At 49.1% G+C, this 22355-nt stretch overlaps 1 protein-coding gene across 5 annotated transcripts in view; it reads left to right on the top strand.

The window, feature by feature from the left end:
- LOC128880508 (uncharacterized) overlaps positions 1 to 22355 on the top strand; it is a 261987-nt gene that overhangs the window by 205154 nt on the left and 34478 nt on the right. For all 5 annotated transcript variants that reach the window (XM_054130692.1, XM_054130690.1, XM_054130691.1 and 2 more), the window contains one exon: positions 12190 to 12302. In XM_054130692.1, coding sequence (XP_053986667.1) covers positions 12190 to 12302 — 113 coding nt within the window. The remainder of the gene's footprint in view (positions 1 to 12189; positions 12303 to 22355) is intronic.

The raw sequence follows: 22355 nt of genomic DNA, 5'->3' as shown, positions 1-22355 counted from the left end.
TTCAGGAAGTCCCATACCCTGATACGTTCTCTTCGTTTACTGGACAGCACTCATCCGAATGAAGATTCCATCTCGTGGTTAGTCGAGGGGTTGGCAGAGCCTCGAGGAAGGAGTCAGCTCGGGAATTGTTTAGGAAAAAGGTGCAGCTGGTGTCGATCCCAAATCGCTAAAAATGGCTTCTACTTCTTCTTCTTCTCTCCCGGCAGCGAATTATCATGCTCGACGCGCTATTACCGTGAAAGTGAGACCGGAGGAGCCTCGATAGAGTGGACCTCGAGCGAGATAAAGTTGAAAAAGGGGTGCGATTCGCGAGATGTGTTCACCGAAGCGGCGCCGCATTCGTTCCGTTTCGAATATCAAAAACAATTCGCCCCACGGGCGCCACGTGGCCAGGAAGAAGGGTTGACGGGTTCTCCTCCGTGCAGTGGATGGGGTGGATGGCAGTGAGTGGATTTTAGGCGGAATATCCGACGGGGATGACGAGGAGCGTCCCGAATGAAACGGTAGGCGATATTAAAGCACGTCCGGAATGTTGCTCTCCGTGTCGTTAAACACTCCTACACGGGATCCTGTGTCTTTCATCCCTCGCTCTGTCCCTCTATCTCTCCAGCGTTCGTACGCTGCCGTTATCCCCCGCGATATTGCGCCGTTTCGGGGAGGGGAACGGATATTATACGCTTCGAATTGCCATTTCGCGAACTCCTCGCAATAATGTGCCGTCTAATGGCTCCCGGTGATCCTGGACGATAACGTCGCGGAGGATTCGGGTGCTTCGATGTTAATCGGGAGGTCTCGATTAGGCGAAGGGTCCAGGAGGGGGGCCAACAAGTTCCCTCGTTCCGTGGAAACTTTCCTCGAGGAGGAAATCCTCCTAATCGTGTTATCTTAAAGCACTTCCTGAATCTTTAGAAAGGCGCTATAAATGCAATCTTCTCACCTGTTGGAGAGGTGTTCCAAGGCGTAAAAGTATTTATTTAACCCATTATAGGTCACTGGTACTCATCGTTACCCCTAAGAAACAGACATTTAGTTTCTACGCTCGTACTTTTTTTTTGTTTACACAAAAAGTGAAAAAAAAAAGGAGTTCTGGCCTATAAGGGGTTACAGCTACCTAACCCTAACCATTACCACGGATGAAATTTCTGAATCGCGAGAACGTCGTTCGCCACGATCGAATTCCATTAGCAGGCGAATGATTTACGAGACTCGTCGACGCGTCGATATTAAAGCGCGCCCGGAATGTTGATGTCCGCGTCATTAAACGCTCCTCCGACATAATCTCTGTCATTTGCCACCCTCGCGGTTTCTAGGCCTCTCGCCCCCGAGCGGTTTCCAACCCCTCGGTACCGGGGGCGGGAAAAAATGATTGTCCTCGGGCGTCGATTGTTTCCGGAAAGGAATCCAGAAACTCCGATGGAAACTGTTCCCTCGACCCTCCATTTATTCCAACCGCGAGACTCGGGACTTTTTTAATAGAAAAATTGCTGGACCTTTCGAGCAGATTATTTCGACAAATCCATTCACTGCCAGGCGAATTTAACACTGACGGTTATTTTTTTACTATTCTTTCGTATTAATTTTACATATGAAAACTACTTCTAAAGGGAATTTTAAAAAACAACGTACATTATTTCGTCGCATTTGTCAACTTGTTGATACATGGAATTAATCGATTTATGCAATGCTTATTTATTATTGATAATTGCTAGACGAGTTCTACGCCATAAATATCGACAATATTAAGTCTACCATCGGCGGCAAGCTTCTGGAGGCACACTCACAAACTGCATGGAATATTTAAGCTGATTAAGCTCTGCATTTAATCCATCGATGAAAGAACATCATCCGATTTTCAATCAGACAGCGCGATAATATATAAATGCATTTCGCCGTTAATGATGAATACTTCCGTCTGTTGATCGGCAATATTATAAATCAATTAGCGATAATCGTAGTCGAAAACAACCAGATTCGTTGCATCGGCGATGCACGGAACCGATCGAAGGGTATAGGCGAGCTTGCGCGCGCTCGTAGCTCGCCTATACGAGATTCCATTAGACGCATCAAATATTTATGAACTACTTCCGTCGGCGGCCGAGAAAACATCGGCAATAAAAGGCCCGTTGTTTTATCGACACGCGAGGAAAAGAAAACGCCCCGGACCCGGCGTGTACAGGGATTTTACGCGTCCTTTGGCTCGTGGCTTTTTGTCCCCGTAGAGTTCGCATAGATAAAAAGAGGGACCGCCATGACAAACAAACAGGGCGGGGAGAGCTCGTCCTTTCGATCTGTCCCAGGGATAAAAAGGGTTCGCCGCGATCATCCCAGCGGCGAGAAGCTGCTTCTCGTCCTCTCTTTCCAGCGAGCAGGACCAGCGTCTCCCAGACAGAAGAGGAGGGACCCCGTCGAATCCAATTTCAATATTATCCATAATAAATAAGCCTTTCGGGACGAAAACGCGAGAACATCGATCCGGAAACTGGCAAATTGGCGGTCGTCGAACATGAGGAGAATCGACGAGGGAAGATCGATCGGAATTCTTGGAGATTCCCCCGGCGGTTTCCTTTATTTTTCTTTGTTTTTTGCTTCCGTGCATATTGCACCACTCGAAAGTGTCTCGCGGCCAATATTCCCTGCAAATTACTCACCGACGAGAGAAAGAAGCGAGCGCCGCCGGCTCGCGGAACAATGGAAACCGATCGGCGCCGTGTTTTCCAGCGGATGAAAGAAACGATCGATGTCGGGACGGTGATTGGAAAACAATAAAGAAGGAGCGAAATGGAAAAATAACGGGGAAATATTTGCTCGGTAAATAGTCCGGCTAGGCGGGCCGACGCAACGGGACGTTCGAGAGTCGGCCGGCGTGTTGCGAACGATCCTGGCTTTGGGAACTGGACCGATTGGAAAAGATTTCCGTGGATCCATCCTGAGAATTTCTGGCCGACGATCGCGGTATGTTCGATGGTCTGGAAGCTAATTCGGGCCTGCAAATGAAAGCTCCTAGTCAACAACAATAGGCGGAATCGAAGGGGGTGCATCGACCGGAAAATGTCAGCTTCTCTGGTTTCTTCGAGGTCTCTATTTATTTTTCTACGCGCTATACTCATACTCACTTATGAAAAATTCTGAAAGTGTCGCAGGCTTAGGAACCTAGGAATCAAGATTAAACGATCCGATGTTTACACTGTCAGAATCGAACTCCCTAGTTGAGCCGGGGGTGCAGAAAGAAAATAATAACGCGCATCACGGATTCAACGGGGTAGGTTGAACAGAATCGTGGGTCTAACGAGACGATTTTCAATGGGACAATTTGGTGTTCCGTCGCTGCGAACGCAAACGTGCCGATCGTGACCCTGCGGGGGCGGAAGTCGGGCGCGAGCCGGTCCGCGCGCGGGGCCAGGGGATTGTTCCGGCTGGTAACGATTCGTTACGACGCGGACACGTAAACTCTTGACAGCGTGATGGCGTAACGCATGCAAATTCCTGAACAAATGCGTAATTAGCATGTCCCGGTCGGCGGGAGACGTGTTCCGCTGGCCAGCGACACGGACGAGAAGACAAAGCTGCCCGTCGAGGGTGTATACGGGCGCGGAGAGAGTTGTTAAATCAACGAGACGATTTTCGATCGACCGATTCGAGCCACCCTCCCCCGCCTGACTCCCTATTGTTGCGAACGTGCCGTTCATGTTAATGTTTCCACGGGGCAAATCGAATGTTTTACAGGAGCTCATGCATGTTCATACGCGTTTGATGGACGAGAACCAGTCGCGCCTTTGCTATGCGCATATTTATTTCGGCCGTGGACAAATTTCTGGGGGACGATTAACGTCACGGTGCCCGCCGATTTTGACAACCGAACTGGTGGATATTGGTGACTTTAACGGAGGAACCACCTCCTTTGTCAATTCTCCTTTCATCTCAAGTGTAATTGTCAAATTGCTGAAGGTATCGAGAAAGATTTTTATTTACGGAAATGGCCTAGAAGAATTTTCCTAGAATATTAATTAAATAGCATGCTGTTATATTGCAAATGGATACGACCCTAAATGCTCGCTGAAGCCAGTACACATCACGCTTAAACCTGAACAAACTGTCCCGACCGCATTAAGATCGATTCGATTTGCTCCATTCACGGATTATCACGATTACTGGGGAATACTTAACAGCATACGCTAAGAAATGGCAGACTCGGTTTACGACTACCGGTTGGTGCACTGGTGTGCAATAAAATCGATTTCAGGCCGAACGAGATAGTTATTGGCTCGTATACTTAATTTGCATAGCAACGCGCGGATGTCTCGTCGCGTTATCGACCGGTTCCGTCGATCGTTTTCGCACCGCGTGGGAACGTAGCCTGGAACAGCTGCACCGTTTCCAGCGATTCTTGGATCTAAGCAACTTGAAACGTGGTTTCCATCGGTGACTGGAGGTCCACCACTAAAACCGTTGCCTTTCAAGGCTGATTAGCGTGAAGAAAGAACCGTGGGAGGATTGCCTCGTCGAAATCAAAGCTTAGAGACTCGAATGGAGTCTCAAACGGAGACCCCGCGAGTCATCGTTTGACCGCGCAGGTACACATGCCCGAGGTACTATCAGATCGCTCGGCGACGCAAAGGCGCCCCTCTGGTTTCGTTTCCATCGAGTTTCGGCCCGAGCAGACGCAAACGGTTACGTGGCATCTTGATTCCGCGGCAGCGTCTCTCGATTAATTAGCGTTCCGTGGTTAATGAAGCCCGATCGAACAACGAAGGAAAGGGACGAGGTTTGAGGGTTCGCGGGGACCACGATGCAAGAGAGAGAGAGAGAGCGAGAGTGGAAATCGTCTGTCTCCGCTCTCTCGACCTCGTGCAATCGATATCTCGTAATGCGATCTCGCCAACCCGCAGCGCGCGGATATTATGTTCGTCGAGGCACTCGCGTATCGGATAAGCGAGGGGAGGGAAGAACGGCAAGAGATTCGAAAAACACGGTCCATTTCGAGTATAAACAACATACACTAAACTCCAAAAGTTTAGCAAATATTTCTCTTGGTAGCCGATATACTAAGATTATTCGCATAGTACAAACTTTCGACGGATGATGTGCGCACTTTCATCTGAAAGGATTTTGTTCGAAAAATTGCAATGGCATCGATGCCTTATATAGAAAAATCAACGTGCAGAATTTCATGATTTTTCGATGAACCACTCCTGCGATATGAAGCAAAATGGAGGCAGATGTCTAGAATTGAGTTTCGCGATGGGGAGTACCTACTGTACGAAAAAATGAATTGGAGGAAGATTGATTTTAACTTAAAAATTTATATTATTTTAACTTGCATTATATGCTACTTTAAATAAACCATATACTGTTCAGCTTGTATTGTCGATATCGGATCCATCACCACATATGTTTGAAAAATAATAAAATACCTGAAATAACACGAATAATCTATACAAGTACATTTTTGTATCGTGTAACTCCTCATTGACTGGTTCAAATTGCAATTGGAGCTACAATAGACTATAAATCAATGGCTCCCTTTCATCCATCGATTATTTTGCAAACATCGAGTAGCGCAAAAAGCCGCGGGGAGGAGAGGGGTCAGCTTTTGACCGATAGCAAACCTACGCACCGCGATAACAGGCGGGAAAGTAATAACCGTTCGCGGACCCGGTGTATCGTATATTTTAATGTCACCCCAAGGCGCGACGTATTCTCTCGCCGCTTAAAACGTTCGCCGCCGCTTCCCAAAAAGCTTCTCCTCATTTATCATGCGAGTGATTCAGCGTCCGGAACCTGGCCAGTCCGAATTTCACTTGATTCCGGTTATTAATGGATTCGCGTTGCCGCTGTATAATTTTCCCGTTCGACGCTACGGCAACGAGCGCCGCGGCACCCCCTCGGCGTCCATCACGAAAAATCCTGAATCGAGAACGCGCGATAGAGCTTCTTGCGGGTCGCGACCTTTCGAGAGGTCGAGGTTTGGTGTCAATGGTGGCCCCATGAGGCTTTTGTACTAATAGGAAAAAGGATGAGCAATTTTGTTCATACATGTGCTTCTTTTATTTTCATATTTACTGATTTCCAGATCTGACATTTAACCCCGCACTAAGAGTACCTCATCCGGAGGCAAAATTTCCGAATATTTATATCTTCGATTATTTTTCATTCGTACCGAAATCCTTTGCCTATATCGGACCTTGATAATCAGAAAAAGTAGAAACACATTTCTCGGAGCGACTTCTGCAGAACAGGGTCAGTTATAGGGGGGTGGTCGTTTTATAATTGACATCATAATGAGCTGTTATAGGCTGCGGTGCGGCCCATTTCAAGTAATCGATCCTCGAGCTGCTACGGTCAGCGTTCTGCACCACTCTCACGTCATATTTCAATGAAGCCCCGCATTAACCCGCTCCGGGTTTGTTGCCAGCGTTCCCACCCCCCAAAAATCGCGAGATTCAACGATCCGTGTTTCGCAAACAAACTCGAACCAGGCGAGGCGATGACTTAAAACCTCTCTCAATTTTGCGCGAAGCACGCCACACATCAATTCGAACGAAATCCCTGGTCGCATTATGCGATCGATTTAGCGTGGAATGACCCAATAACCTCTCCGCCATTCCCCGCTCTCCGCGCTCGGCAACTAATTAGGAACTGCGCGACGCGTCCTGTTTAACAACGTACTTTGCTTCCAAATTAGATGCTAGCTGGATACCCCAGACGTGTTTAGACGTCAACGGGGACGCATTTAGACACGCGGAACACGTGCGTCTCTCAAACAGAATACGCATCGAGCGGATCCTGCACTGTAAACGCGCCAAGTTTGTTATTCTCTGTCACAATCTCGTCATTGGGACCACGTTCCCGCGTCGCTCTCCCGTGGGCCATCGAGTTTTCGTCGTTGGAGAAAATGGAGTCCCGTTCCAAATCTCGTATCTCGACGACGTTTCGCGTTTACGAGGAATCTCGAGCAGGAGCGCGAAGATTCGACTATTTGACAAGTGCGAGGCAAATGGACCGATAGGTGAAACTCAACGCAAACTTGGTTTAGTAGGAATCGTGGGAAATTAGAAGTAGAGAGATGGACGTCTAGGGACACTAAATGCCTTGAATTAGGGGTTGCTCCTTCATCTGAGCTATTAACCCTTTGCAGAGCTCTTTGTAGATTTTCTTTTGGGTTCGTCTTTTTCAAGGAACTTTGAGTTCCAACAAAATTAAAGCTAAACAAACCAAGAGTTACCTTTCGAACACAAAGGGTTAATTCCTGTTTAAACTGTAGAAATGGTAAACGAAATACTCCGCAGGATCGATCGATTTCGGTTTTCCTGACAGCCCCGTTATTTGTGGCTCTCCCAAGTTCGCCGAAGTCGAACCGAGGGGAACTTCGCTTATTATTCCGGATTCTCGTGTTTCGCCTCGCATAGGTATTCTTTACCGCGCGTGGTTTGATACAGGAAAAGCTGAGGGCGAGCCACGTTTGCCCGAACCTTGCCAGTGGGAGCCTCGAACTATATCCGGTTCGATTCTAGAATTTTCCATTCGCTTTGCTTTAAAACTGACTCGACTGCTGGATGGCTTTTGTGCAGGACTAGAAGCCGTGAACTCGGATACCGACGAATAGACTGCGAGAAGCCCCTTTGCTCTAGGATCTAGTTCTGGCAGAGTTTACGCGTTTAAGTAGATTACAGCCAGACATTAGCGAGTTTACCAACCAGTTTCCAAGACTATTTATCAGTAATAATCGGAGGCTGTCGTTTCGGGATCGAGAATGCTTTAGTTGGGTGGATGCAAGACGGTAGTATTATTATTGAATGAAATTTAGCTCTACTGGTCTTACGAAATGGATTATTTTAGCCAAATCGGTTTAGTCTTCTAAACTAACACCGGTGAAACTTACCTGCTAACTTCCAACCTCCTATCACGAATATTCTGCAACTCGAAGAGTCTAAGTCTCCTCATGTTTCATCCCCTCACGCTAAAAGTCCAACTGTCCCATTGTTCTTCTACCACGAGTCCTTACTATTTGTAGCAACTGTCCATCGTGGTTTTCAATATTGATTTCGTAAGGCGCCAGAAGAGAGCCCGAGGAAGAGGTCAGGGCCTTTTCTTCCACGACGAAGTGTCCCTTCCCTTCACCGCGGAAACCGACGCAACTCCGCAGGGAGGCGACGTCCTGTTCGATAAAACCGCGAATCTGCGGCGAACCGTCGGGTAGGACGGTGAACTGAGTTCTCCATCTTCCCTGAAAACGAGGGATTCGTGGACCGCTGTGCACCAGGGACAAGAAGGCCCAGACCATAGACTGGTCGTGAACGACGCACAGGTGCGCGACCATCGCGTTTCTCACGATCTTGCGACCGATGGATGCTAGGAGGAAAAACCTTACAGTCGGAAGCGGTTTTCTTTGCTTCGCGAGAATTCTAAGGTGATTAACCCTTTCGATGCGGGCGTCACAAGTAAATATCTATGTGATGGCATTGATGATTTGTCAGTGTAGGAGAAATTACAGAGAAGCGAAGGAGAGAGGAGACAGAAAGTTGATTCATTCCGAGGGAAGAATTTCGAAGACGGGGATGGTCGGAATTCTTGTATGGGTAGTTTCAGATCAGAAGGGAAATATAGACAACGTCTTATGTCGCTATTTTTAAATGACGAGGCAGTGGATATTTATATCCAGCCTCCAGTTTGAGCGCAATTTTCTCTTATTCTTCAAAGTGAACGCGACAAACAAAATAGAAGCGATCGATAGCCTCGGAGATAACAAGCAGTGTTCGACCGAGGTTCCGTGTCAAAGGAAAATTTGAACGGGTGTCCATGGTGAAATACAAACGAGTAGTATCGAAAGGGTTAAGGAGAAGAATGGAAAAGCTCGAGGCTCGGTGGAAAGGTGTCCAATTAGCGCGTAAAAAGGACAAGAATGATCACGGGGCTTCTAAGAACAGAGAAAAAGGGAGAGGGGAATCAAACCGCGAACAAAGCCGACGTATACCCTTGTTTCGCGTTGTTATACCGACCGACGGGATGCAACTTTAGCCGATATCGAATCGTGGGGGGGGGGGGGGGGGGGCCGAAATTCCCCACGTGGGAAACCATACGTTTCAGCCTCGCTATACGCGGTACTTACGACTGCTCTGATTCAGCATCAGCGGAATAGAAACCCGTAACCCGACTCCGGATCCAATTAATGGAATCCTAGAGGATAGCCGAACGCGTGGCTCCGCTAACGCAATAACGACCGTAAATTCCGAATGGAACTGTGCATCGTCGGGGTTTGGGAAACGCCGGGATGCCTAGATCGCCCGTTGGGGCGAGGGTGGTGTCTCATCTGGTGATCTCATCCGGTTTTCGATTTCTTGACGAAATGAGTCACGAACGTCCGTTTCGAATATCGACGACTAATGTCGATTCTGCTGGAACGAACACACGTGGGTTTCGAGCATGCAACGTCTAAGTGGCTCTATTTATCAAAATTTCCAAGCGTGGACCACGCACCGCGGACCCGTGTTCGATCAGAAACTGAAAGAAAGCTCCTTCTTTTCCAAAGACAACTAGCAGCTACACGAAATACTTCCACCTACTTACGATTGGAATCCCAGCAGCAAACTCACAATCAGATGGCAGACCATGCGTCATCGCGGTTGCCTTTATTTTCCAAATTCCTCCCCAGAAGCGGAAAAATGCAACGGTGTTGCAGGGAGGAGGGTCTGCAGAGAGAAAGGAATTCTCTGTATGCTGAGCTCTCGGCTGAATCCATTAGCCGACGCCATTAATATCCCCGTAATGATGAGCGATGAGCCACCGCGACGAGGAAGAGAATCGCGGGAGAGGAGGGCGAGTCGCGTCTGAGTGCGCGTAGGAAGGGGATGATTCTCCGCGAAGAGGGACTTACGTGCCTGTGTGTACAACCACCGATCGAAACGCGCACTAACGCTGGCGAAACCTTTGATAAATGCTGCTTCCCTTGGCCAGCCGCCAAACAACACGTACCACAATATTCCGTAGCGCGTGTATTCCTGTACTCCTCCTCTGGAGGAAGAGACGACTTATCGATGAATGTGTACATCGTTCCTCGATACTGGTTCGAATCTGAAATCAGGGATGCACAGAATTCTTATATGGATGGTTTCGGATTAGAAGCGAAAGATAGGCAGCGAAAGATAAGCAATCTTATGGCGATTTTTTTATGGTGACACATGTGCTCGAACCTTAGCGAACGTTGGCACATGTGTTCTAGAGCACTATCTACATGGTTAGATACACGTAATTCTTGAGGGTTCAAGTGACTAATGTTGATAAAGTGACAAATGAACAGCTATATCGTGGTTCTATTTGGGCCCTAAAATATTGCCTCTGCTTCCGACACGTCTGAACTTTCGAGAGGATCGATGCCACCCTGTTAAAATGTTTACGGTCACACAGTCCGCCGATCCAGCGGTACATTAATTTTCAATTACTACTGTTTTACAACGTTATTATTACTTGGCGTCGTAATTGTGCGACCTTAATAGCATTGTTTCCCTCGCATTATCCATCACCAAAATTGTATCAAAATAGAGTACTGACCTGTAGCCAGCACTCCGCGTCGATAACAACTGAAACAGTGCCATTAATACCCCTGTCATGAATACAACATAACATTTCGCCCCTGCGGGGTTTCTTCTTAGATAAATTTGTCCATCACCGAGTATTATATTTCTTCCAAATCGAGTGGGTTCCAGTTTGTCGAGCCGTCTGGCCCAGTAAACTCCGCTCGGGAACTCTAGGTATGGTGGAATGGATCCTCTGTGCAGGATTTAAAGTAAATATTCTGGTTATTCCTCATAAATTCCCAATTCGACGCGGAGAGGAGATGCGGCGACGAAAGGCCTGCGAGGAAACATTGGCGCACTCGCGATCGCAGTCTGGTGATCGAACGGTTTCCTTGGCGCGTCGCCAACCGACGGAATATCCCATCGAGCGAGTATAATAGTCGACTAGGGGGTTGCAGGGGGGGCGGTGGGCTTATCGATACGCATTAAATCGGCAATCCCAAAGCGCGTCGTCGCTCCTTTTCAGCCGCGTCTCGCGGGCTCACGCCTTCAGGTGAAACGAGTCTGGTCTCCTGGCGCTCACAATGCGCCCGATCGATCCACGGGGCTCGCGACAATGGGCACGATCACCGACTGGAGACGACGTGGAACCCGCCAGGAAGTTTCGCTACCGTTCCCGGGGAGATCCTCCGGTGGCAAAAATCACTTTCCCTTTTTGCAGGCGCGCCACGTAATCGGCCGCCAGCCGACGCCCTGCTCTCGTCTTCACACCAGGCACGCGTCGCGACGTTCTCCAACGGCCTCCTCGCCGATGAATCCTACACGATGTCGAGGGGGGAGGGTGAGGGCAGGCCCGACGTGAATTTCGAAACGGCTCCTTCGCGTCTTTCCTGCGATCTTTCGCTGCAAACGATATATTCTATCGATCCCGCCTGTTATTGTGATTCGCGGCGTCTGGTGCCGTTAAATTGAATTCGAAGTGAAGAGCAGAATCGAAAGGATGGGGGTAGTTTCCGAGGAAATGAACGTTTATTTGTGCGGTTAATAGAATATTCTGTCTTTATGAATTTCTATATTTATTTGTCGATTAGGAGAACTTATTCGTGGCCTCGTAATACAATAATTGACGAAATTACGAGTATCAAATTGAGGTCGACATTGCTCAACCCTTCCAGCTATAAATGGACGCGTATCAAAGACAGGTCTATCAATTTATATTTGTTGTCTACGGCTCGAGAAACCGGTAATAATAACGGGCCGCTGCTGCGTCGATTAATCCTGTTGGCGAGGCGTTCAAAGTCGGTGCACGACTCCGCGCGTGCTGCGGGGGCGCTTATTCATTTGTATTCGTCGAACACTTACCAGCATCCGTTGAAAGCGTTCGCAGATCACGCGAAATGTAACGGAATTTCTATCGGAAATTCGGGTGCTTCCCAAAAGTAAATTTACAAGGAAACGACTGATAAATTTCCAAACTTCAAGGGAAAGATACTTGCAACCCTTCGTAAATCTTCCAGGGCTTTTAAAAATAGACGAAAGGCGCCGCGAACGGTGCGGAAAGGAAAATTATTATCGCGAGCCAGGAAGATTTTCAAAAATGTGTCACTCGCCAATCTTTCTTAGCAAGCAATTTTTCTAATACGATCCCCATATCGCTAACACGTCACGTTCTTTTCAGATGATCGATGCGTCGTACCATACGAATCCATCGTTGCAGAGCACCGCCTTGATCATCACCTGTGCGGTGGTGCTGCTCCTGATGGCAGCGATCGTCTCCGTCGTCTTCTGGAAGTGAGTATAACCTTGATTTTCTCGTGACGACAGAACAGGAACAGTAGAACTTGGACGCATGACGAGAGTAGGCGGACGTCGGGCGCGTAAAATCATTCAGGGTCCCCGAGGTGTTCCCTTCCCGAGCAATAAAGAGGAAGTTTCATTCCGGTCGAACATCGTAAGGTGCTGGGGGCCCGAGGTCGCTCCGGTTGTAACCGTATTTCAAGGGTTCGAGTGGCCATCCACGAGGTGAGAGTCCCTCGAAGGAGGAGGAAGAAGAAGGCCAATAGAATCGGCTGGATAAACGCGCGGAAGACCCGCCATTGGCATTCTAGTGGCCACTAAATTAGCCAAAAATAGGGCATCTCGCTGTGGCCTGACACGGACACTGTTTGCGTCTTTTACGAGCCTGAGGTTTACCTTGGTCCCCGATCGTTCGTCATCGACTCCCTCTGTCTTGGAAAGCTTGAAATATATCGCTTCGATGGGTGTCGCGAATGGGGAGAAAGAATTCTAGATGGAGGGACAGGAAGCGGGCATCATTGTCATTCCGAGAGCGGTAAATTAGTCGGGAATAGAACAGGAAGCTAGAGCCTATACTTGGCGTGTCAGTGACGGTGGCGATTTCGTTCATAGTCTATAGTGGAATGAATAGTAAATGTGAGAGTTGACATTACTTTCAAAGAATTCACTGATAAGTCATCTCTCTGTCAGCTCTCGAAGCTCTAAGCTCGCAGCTTTAAGCTCCAACCAGCAAACAAATAGCCCCGCAATTCACATTCGTTAAATACCCCAGCGAAGCTGTACACTCGCCAGTGACAATTTACACCCCCTGACCGTCCACTTCTCCACTATTTCCTCTCATAAATTTCCCCACGGATTCGAGGCAAGAATGCGTCGACTGTCTTTTAGTAACAACGATGGGAGTCGAGGACGGGAGTGGGTCGTTCGTTAGGTCCTAAATTAGCCAAAAATAGGCCATCGAAGAAGTGGGCGTGCGTCGAGACGGTGTTACGCGCCGGCAACTACCGAACAACGTCGCGCTGATAATCTCCGACACGGTGGCTGCACCAATCCTCTCTCTTTCTCTCGGCTTCTGTGCTCGCGTAAGCAAGTTGGCCGTGGATCTACGCGAGATCGAGTCTCGTACGTGGAAGAATTATGGATCCACCGCGGTACGCGGACCGAAGATTTACGCGGCCTCCGGCTCGCTCCGTTCGGGCATTGTCTCGCGCTGCTTTATGCCCGACGTCGCAATAAAAAATGAAATACAATGGAGAAAAGAAACGTTCCAAGGGCCGGGACTCCTCCCTGCGAGCTTCTTTTCACGGCGTCAAATAGGAAAGTAACTTTTCCATTCTGGAAATAATTTCCATTCGACCCTTCCTCGGAAAAAACTGCACGGGACGCGCTCGACGTTTCCTCGCCCGCCTCTTCCTTTTGGAGGAAGTTTTGATTAGCAATTCGAGATTAAACTGGCGTTCGGACTGGCTCGACGTTGTCTCTGCGCTTCGACGTGCAAATTCTACTTTGTACATTGTTTTCCTCCGGTTTGCAGACACTGCGTGCGTTCGAATGTAATTCATTAATGGCTGGTATGCCTCTGTTGCGATCAATATTTGCTACGAGCTTGATGCAGGGAGGGGGCTCTTTAATTAATTTGGTTAAAAACATTACTGGCGTTCATTTAATCCTGATTTGACCATTCGTTGGGTCCTCCGGAAGCACACAAAATTCCTCGCGATAAGGAGAAAGAGAGAAATTCGTTCAGGAAGGTACAAAATGTCGACGTTCAACTTATTCTTAGACGTTGTATACACACGGAGGAACCAATAGTCCAAATCTGCCTTGATAAACAGGCATCGCTGTTTAATTAAGTCCCACGATTTCCATACCGGAGGATGCTTGTCTTCCAGGCGAAACGAGGTTTGTCGGTCTGATTGATAACGGTATAATCTCCTTGATTCCGACCAGACCTGTTAGCCAGCTTCTCATCTCTGCAACAGTACGGAGGAAATAAATCCTGACGAGACAGAAAAGGACAGGTGCGCGAGAAGGAGGCACATTCATGCTAGACGCCACGTTCCCTCGATTATCCGTCGTTAATTTTTGTTTCCGGGCCGTCTGGCGAGAGACAGCGACAAGTAATTTCACGTGCAAAGCCATGTCCGTCTGCAAAAAGACGCGACGAGCAACGATCGATGAACTCTGGCCGGGGGATCGGCAGCGGGCCAAGACGATTTTGGATCGCACAGAGGCCCGCATTCAGGAACCACGAGAGTGTCGTATTTTTATCGGGGCGAAACTCTCGAAGGTCCACTCACGGCGACAATGCCGGCCCTGTCTGGCCCCTTTTTCGCGCGGTTATCGTAATAGGCGGTCATTATCGCTCATGCTTGGCGATATCTCGTCGCCGGCTCTTGTACCCACGCCTCGCTATTTCTATCATCTCTTTTCCGTAGGGAACCGAGAATTCTCGACGAGGAACACCTTGTCGGTTACCAATCATTTCCTGAACTGGAACCGGTGATGGTCGTCGTTCTCGGTGAAATGATGCTTGTCGAGTGGGTTTCCTTGCAGCAGGGTTGGGGAACTCGTGTGCTACCTTGTTTATAGATCGGTGACTCCTCTTGAAAACGATTGTTTAAAGAGAAAGAAATTCTATATTTTCTGGATTCGCTCGATATTTAATAATATTAGGTCGTTCTAAAAGTTCGTACCATTGATAAATACTTCTGTTACTCAAATTTCTCTCATTTTACAATATTGTCCCACCTTTGCGATACAGTCATTACATCGTCGTTATCAAATCTTTGTAATTTTTTTTTTTTTATTAAATAACGACACGTTTTGCAGCACGAACTTAAGGGATGACCTAACACATCCCCTTAAAATTGATCGCACCTGAAGCCCAGCCTCGTGGGAAATCCATTCGTAAATGATTCCCCCCGTGTTCTACACGATCGGTCGAATAATTGATATCCAAAGGAGGAGCGTCGCTCAAAAGCTCCGTCTGTTTGTACAATCGCGTCGTTTGTACGCTGGTTTTTCAGTTTATCGTAATAGCCGGCCATTATCGTGGCCCACGAGCACGGTATCTCAAGTGTTACAGCTCCGTGACGTCCCGACTCCCCGCTTCGAGTTCCTCGGGCTTTGTGGGTGGCACTCTCTCCTCCTCGTTCGTCACCGCGGGTTCTCGCTCGTTCTCCCTGGTGGTAAACGGCGTGTCCTGTCGTCTTCCACCATCTCGAATATCTTGACGCGAGAGAACACGCGTACCACTCGCTCTAACGGGTGTCTTGGGACATTATCGACTCCTCGAATCTCGCCACGATCGTTCCAGGACTGGGATAGCCTTTTCGGGATACTTTCGAAACCTGTGTGTACGTGTTGCTGACCCTTTCGTGTTCGATCTTTCGGTGGGTACTGTTAGCCAGAGTTTGAAGATTAATTGAGGTACTAACTTGTCAGTATGGTTTACTGTTTCGCTAGGTTCGAAGACATACGAAGGTAGAGACAATAATTGAATCATTTTACAAAGAGTACCGCAAATCTAGATACTGAAAGTAGTTTGCAGCTGCTTCTTGGTTTGAAAAATTCCTCTAAAAATCGATAGTTCGATTCGAAGTCGCAGCGTCCCCTCGATCACGATCTCGGACACCCCGTACGAGTGTATACGCTGGTTCGCGTCCCGAGCAAACGCGGAGAACCAACACGGCCGCGCGTAGTTTGTATGCTAATCAGAGCCGTGTTCTCCCATCTCCGCGTTCCCTCGTCCTCGTTCCATTGCCGCGATACACGACGCGCCTGGTTCCCTCTCGGCTCCTCTTTCTCTCCGTGGATGTACGCTATTTCCTGCTCGACTCGGTGTCCCGTCGTCGCAGCCGTTCCAGCCAATTCGCGATAATTCGCCGGCGTTGTTCGAAACTGCCACGCGAACCCGGACTGGAGGCGGCCAGTTCCAGAGGACGGATCCTCCGGCGAGCCTCCACGAGGAGGAGGGTAATCGGGCACCGCGACAAATTGTAAGTGGATGTAACGCGCTATCCTCCGGGCTGTCTTGTCAGCTCTCCGAGTATACTATCCCCGCGGTTGTACCCGTGCCTCGTATCTCGTGGCGATTAAACGGCCGCGACTCGCTCTTATTTATGGCCCCGGAGATGCAAGAGACGCGGCTGGTCTAGAAACTCGCGGGTGTAAGCCTGCTGATGTTTAGGTTTCAACGTTACAAGATGCTGAATCGAATTTCCAATCGGCATGAAAGAGTGTGCCAAAACGTTAAACAGAAATAGGATTATCCCTTTTATATGGCCTGTGTCTCGTTCAAGCACGGACGCAATTGTGATTCGAAAGTCTCTTCAAAGAAACCCCCGATACAGAAATGAGGCTAACGCGATATTTTACCCGGGGAATTGAATTTGAGCAGCGCAAAGTGTCGGATCAGCTTTTAATGCATCCGATATTGCTCCGGCTGGCCAACCTGTTTTCATCTACACGCCTCTCGTGCACGCGTTTCCGCGAAATTCCGCCTGCATTCAGCGCGCTGGAGCGTCTACGCGATACAGAGGGAACTCAAACGCCTCTGTCTAGACGTAGTTTCAGCCGGGTGGATAGTTGCCATGGAGAGGAGCGAAAAAAAACGGCCGATAGCCGGGGCTCCAGGTGAAACAGAGAAAAATATAGGCTAGATTAGGCGAAGAGGTATTGCCAAGATTCTTGCAGCATCGAGGGTACCGGTTAAAGAAGGGCTGCTTCGTGTTCAACCCCTACCCTTCTCGCGCCTTTCGCTACGACCCGAGGAAGCTCTCGTTCGGCGAAAGCGTTTCTTTCGGATTTTAAAGCTCGGCGCCTCGTAGTTTCTCTTCCGGAGGCGGTGTAAGGAAAATAAACTGGTGGGAGGAGTAACCGAACCGTGGTGGACGCGAGTATCGATGTAGCTCGTGAGTCATGAATGTTCTCATCAATTCGATGACGCGGCATGTGGTTGGAACGCTAGTGCAAAAATGGCGATGGCTGCTGGGGTGGTCCATGATCTCTGACTGGCCACGTTGTCTGTAGTTTACATTTCTTTTCTATTAACTTCGTACCCTCTCGAGGCTGATGCACAGTCTAAACTCCCATCTTAATCGTAATTTTGTACATGAGTTAGCAGTTGGCTAATATATTGGGTTGCTGGAAAGACCGTGACAATTCTTTATCAAATTCTTGAGATTGTAGCAGATGCCTTCGTGACCCAAAACAGTCTACTTTAACCCACAAGCAATTCCTCCCACGTCTTTTCCATCTGAACACCCGTCCGCTGTCCTTTCGGTAACGCCTAATACCGTCCACTGATGGTACGCGACGATCATGGGCAGCTCGTTGCTCGGATCTTTGATTTCCCCGAGCCAGAAATTGCCCTGGTAGAGCGCAATAACGATAAACGTCAAGATGATATTTCGCGGAAACAGGGGGCACGGGAAAAAGAAGGGACAAGAGACTCCGGGAAATGCCCCGGTTCGACGATATTTTCCAGTTGCGCAAGGAGGGGATAGGCATTACTTACGTTTCACTTGCCGCAGCACAGATTCGAGACGATGTAAACGGGAAACAGGGAATTGCGAGAGAGTGGAAGCGAACAGGCCACTCGCCGCTGCCTCTCCTAGTCCGTTTCCTCTTCCTTTTTCCCTCCTGTATTTCCCGCCACCTTTCTGGCCCGCACTTTGTCTCCGTAAGCCACATTCGGGTCACCGGCGCAACGCGGGATGCTTTAACGATCTGCATTGCATGAGCACTTCGCTTCCACCTCCTCGTTCTCCCCCGTCGACGAGACTCTTCCCACGACTCGTCTTCTTGCGCTGAAACGCAACCCACCCTCAACACTCTGGGATTGTACAGGACGGTTGACAAACAAACTTCGACCGTTTCGTATGGAAAACAACCGGTCGCCCAACCCCTCTCTTCCAGCTTTCGTCGCGTTTATTCGCCCGGGAATCCGATTACGGGCCATCGGGCATGTCCACTCTTCGAGTTGTCACCCTAGAAATTCACAGGATGGATGGCAATGTGTTCCGCTCGGTTTGTTTCATTTGATTCCACTTTTAGTTAGAATCTTGGAAGTCGGAGCTGCGTCAAATTCTTATGTTGGGTCTCCTCCGCGCTGTTGCGTTGGAATCGATAATTCACAGAATGGATGGAAATGCGTTCCACTCGGTTTGTTTCATTTGATTCCACTTTTAGTTAGAATCTTGGAAGTCGGAGCTGCGTCAAGTTCTTCGGTTGGGTTTCATTCACGCTGTTGCATCGGAATCGATAATTCACAGGATTCCATTTTTAGTAAGAACCTTGGAAATCAAATCTGCATCAAATTCTTCTGTTTCTTTCACTCTGTCGCATTGGAATCGATAGCACTCGATCCGCGCGCTTTCCTCGCGGAGTTCATCGACATCGGTCGGTACAACGTTGCTCGAATCCTCACGGGCGCCTCTGAAGCGTGCCCCTCAAACACTCGTGCACTTCCATAAATACCTCAAACGCTTCCGTGGCCGTTCTGCTTCAAACAGAATATAATACCAGCTCCTGACAAGTGCCACTGAAGCCCCTCCCCCCGTTACTGAAATATCAATAACGTCCGAAGTCGACGTCCATTCTTATTGAAATCTTCAGAGTCGACAGCTCAAACATCGTCAAGGTAGACGTCACTTTCCAGCATCCCCTAGCAAAAATTCCTACCCATCAAACACACTCCGCAGTTAAGCCTGACTCGAGTTCCCCGAGCGACACCGGTTGCAGGAGCTCGGGGTGTCGCGGGCTGCGGTAAAAGATGTATTCGCCCCAGGAAACGCCGCGGGGTTCGCAGATGGGGTCGGGGGGGTGGGGGGGGGGGCGGTCGGGGGGAGGGTTTGGGACGCCCACACACCGTACAATAGCTAGCAATTATGTAGAGTGGCCGCCGTCTGGGCTGACTCCGGGTGCACTTGGGCGCTGCGTACTCGTCTTCGTCGTCGACGCGGTCGTCTTGGTCGACGATGGCGTCGTTGCAGTCATTGCTTGTTAACGCTGCGCCTCTGGGTGTCTCGTAAAATGTACCGTCGCCTCTGTTTCGCGCTCTCTTTCGCTGTCTGCTTCTGTTCCGTGTCGGGGACATTGGTACGAGCTGCACGTGCAAGAAAATCGCGGGATGCACTTACGGATATTACCGGGGAACGCCGCCGGCGTAAGAAGCGGCAAGGACGACGCTGCTAAAGGACACGGCAGGAATTAAATCTCTCGCGGTGAGAATCGGTGCTTGGAATTCCTTGAATCGATGGAGGACAAAAATAGAAAAGGATAGAGAGCACCGAGAGGGCGCCGTAGAAATTTAGGAAAAAAATTGGCAGGACGTTTTAAGGGATGCAGGTATTTGAATTTTAATAACAAGTTTTACAGTCCTGAGAAACGCATCGCGTCAGGGAACCCATCCCCTTCTCGAGGACTTAAAGCTGCCGGCCCCCTTCAGAGACAAAAATCCTCTCGCCAGCGTTTCGAAAGCGTTTCTCCTCGTATTTACCCGCGGATTAGTCTCGCCGCTTTTCGATCACGCTTCAAACACCCGCTACCCCCGTTCCCCGTGTCCTATTCGACTACTTCATCCGGTCCCCAGCGGGAGTCGCCTCTATTTCACTTACGTTTGTTTTAAACCGCGCGTCCCCCGAGTCCGGCGTAATCAAGGGCCCATTGTGGCGCGTTCTCGGGGGCCATTAGACACCGTGGACGGTCTCTCCGGAAGCGCATACGTGCAGTTGCACCTCGCGCATCCGTCACGGAATAATTTCGGTCGGGGTTCGCCGTGCCGCGTTCAGGGAGATTCGTGGACGGGGGTACCGAGCGGTGAATCATGCTCGTTGTTTCTGTATACGTAGCTGCAGATACCCGTTGTTGGAGGGAGAAGCGGTAGTCTATGGGTAATTTAACCCGTGGCAGCCCTGAATGGGTTATAATTGGTGATGACAGGCCGTCAGGAGAGGCAGCATTCAACGCGGCGAGAGTGTCGCTCCCGAGGACGGGCGCTTCGGGTTGTCCCAGACGACGGAGACACCCGCCAGATTCTCCCTGCGTGTGGGTGACGACGATTCAACCGGGTGTCGTCGAAAGTTGCGATCCCTGAATGACTTGTCAGTCTCTAGACGCGAGGCGCTCGCTTTCCAGAACGACGCTTCTGCGTCCACCGCGCGATCAGCTTGCGACAAACGTCGATCGATTATGGGAGTACGCGCGTTGCCATTTTGCCGAAGCTGTTGAAATATTTAAGCATGTCGACAATGGGTCAGCCATTGTTTAGGCTCCATTGTGCCCTCGGCCGGTTAATTCCGTGACCACTAATTTCATCCTTGGAGAATGGAAAGTCATTCTGTTTCCTCGGAAGTGAATAATACTTTCATCGAATGGGTCGCGAACAAATTAGCCTCGTCCTCGGGTCTCCCCTTTCGTCTAGCAGAATTGCTCGGTGATGGACGAGTAAGTCTCTCGAGTTGCTTTCCGAAGTAATTACTGTCTGCAGGAGACAAGTTTCCTAAGTACTTCTGGCAACATTCTTTTTCATAATTTAGGAAGATCTTTGAACATTTTCTGCTCGCTTCCCCACCAGTTTACGTTTATCTTCCAGGTGCCTATTGTCCCATCGCGTTCTTCAAAGTTCGCTTCTTCTGTCTTTCTTCCCCGCAACCGCGACAAAGTAGCTCGCGAACCTTGGCCAGCAAAAGCGGGTCCTTTTAACCGTAGCAATTCCGAAATTACTTTTGTTGAATATTTAGCTAAATAAAACACGCAGCTTTTAAGTCTTTCTTGGTGTAATGCATTTAAGTCGCTGTCGAATTTCTACGATAACGAATGCACAGAGTCGCGCCGTTGTTTCGCTGCAGCCCTCCTTTTTGGGAATTCACCGACATTCGTCTTCTTTGCGACGATAGGTCTAAAATCAGCTATTTTGGTCACTATTGACCCGAACGTCTCGAACCAGAGAAAACGAAACTTTCAAATTGTAATCCAACTTGGTTTCTTCGCAAAAATCCAACACCTTCCATAGCAGGAACAGCGATACTCATCCCTCTCCGAGCCGCATCGGCAAATTCAGCGTACCTACTGCGGCAGTAATGAGATAGTATAGCGAGGACGATTGTACATCTGTTGGCCGCATCGTGCAGCAGCAGGTGTCATCGGGAGGAACGGTCCTGGCAATGCTCTCTGGTCGATTCGCGCGAATCGAGGAAACAGGGCAGCCCCCGCTGGAAGTGTGCGGTTCGATTCAATTACGACGATGTCGGCCTAATTCGCGCGAAGCTGGTTTTGCGGGGCACCTATGACGGTGCACCACGGACGGATCCTGTTCCCTGGAATGATGCACCTTATGCCATCTGCTCGAGCCGTGGTGCACCGTGCATCCCCCGTTCCCTCTGTAACCGTAGCTTTGGTCTACCAGTCGGATGCTTCTCCATGATAGTGCCGCGCGTAGACGTAATTCCGCTTCGGCCGTGATATATCCGAGCCTCGAATGCGACCAGGGACTCTCAACCCTCGAGGATAGGGAAAGGTGTTGAAACATTGAAAGATCAGGAAGAACCAATGACGGGAGTCCTTGGAAATTTGAGCTTCTGCTGTTAGTTTCGTTGCGAATCGGAGTCGTAGTTGCGGAACACTGAAAAATAGATAAAAGGGTGCAGTGGTGAATTTCTTTCAAGATAGATTCAAAAGAAATATTTTTAACAGAGAAGAATGCTTCTCGGTTGAAAATATTGACGGACTTTTCAGGACGATCCAAGCGTTCTTTCCCCATTAAATATACTTCTTTTCAATTTCTTCTTCTTTTTCTCGTAAGAGAAAAGAGAAGCGCTATAGCACGGGTCGCCATGGACTTTCCATTTATTATCGTGACCCACGTTGTTGTCAGTCGTGGTCGTTGCAGTGAATGCAGGTCTTAGAATCTAATTAACGAGGTAGGAAACGCGGAACAAAGAATTGGTGGGTGTATAAGATGGGTAGTTTTAGACAAGGACAATTAATTTCAGGGGACTCGATACTAGTAGTGCCAGGGGGCAGTAGTTGAGAGTCTCTGGA

This window comes from Hylaeus volcanicus, chromosome 7, assembly GCF_026283585.1.
Source record: "Hylaeus volcanicus isolate JK05 chromosome 7, UHH_iyHylVolc1.0_haploid, whole genome shotgun sequence".
NCBI classification, from domain to species: domain Eukaryota; kingdom Metazoa; phylum Arthropoda; class Insecta; order Hymenoptera; family Colletidae; genus Hylaeus; species Hylaeus volcanicus.
The sequence above is the reverse complement of the archived record's forward strand: the minus strand, read 5'-3'. Positions and strand labels throughout refer to the sequence as shown.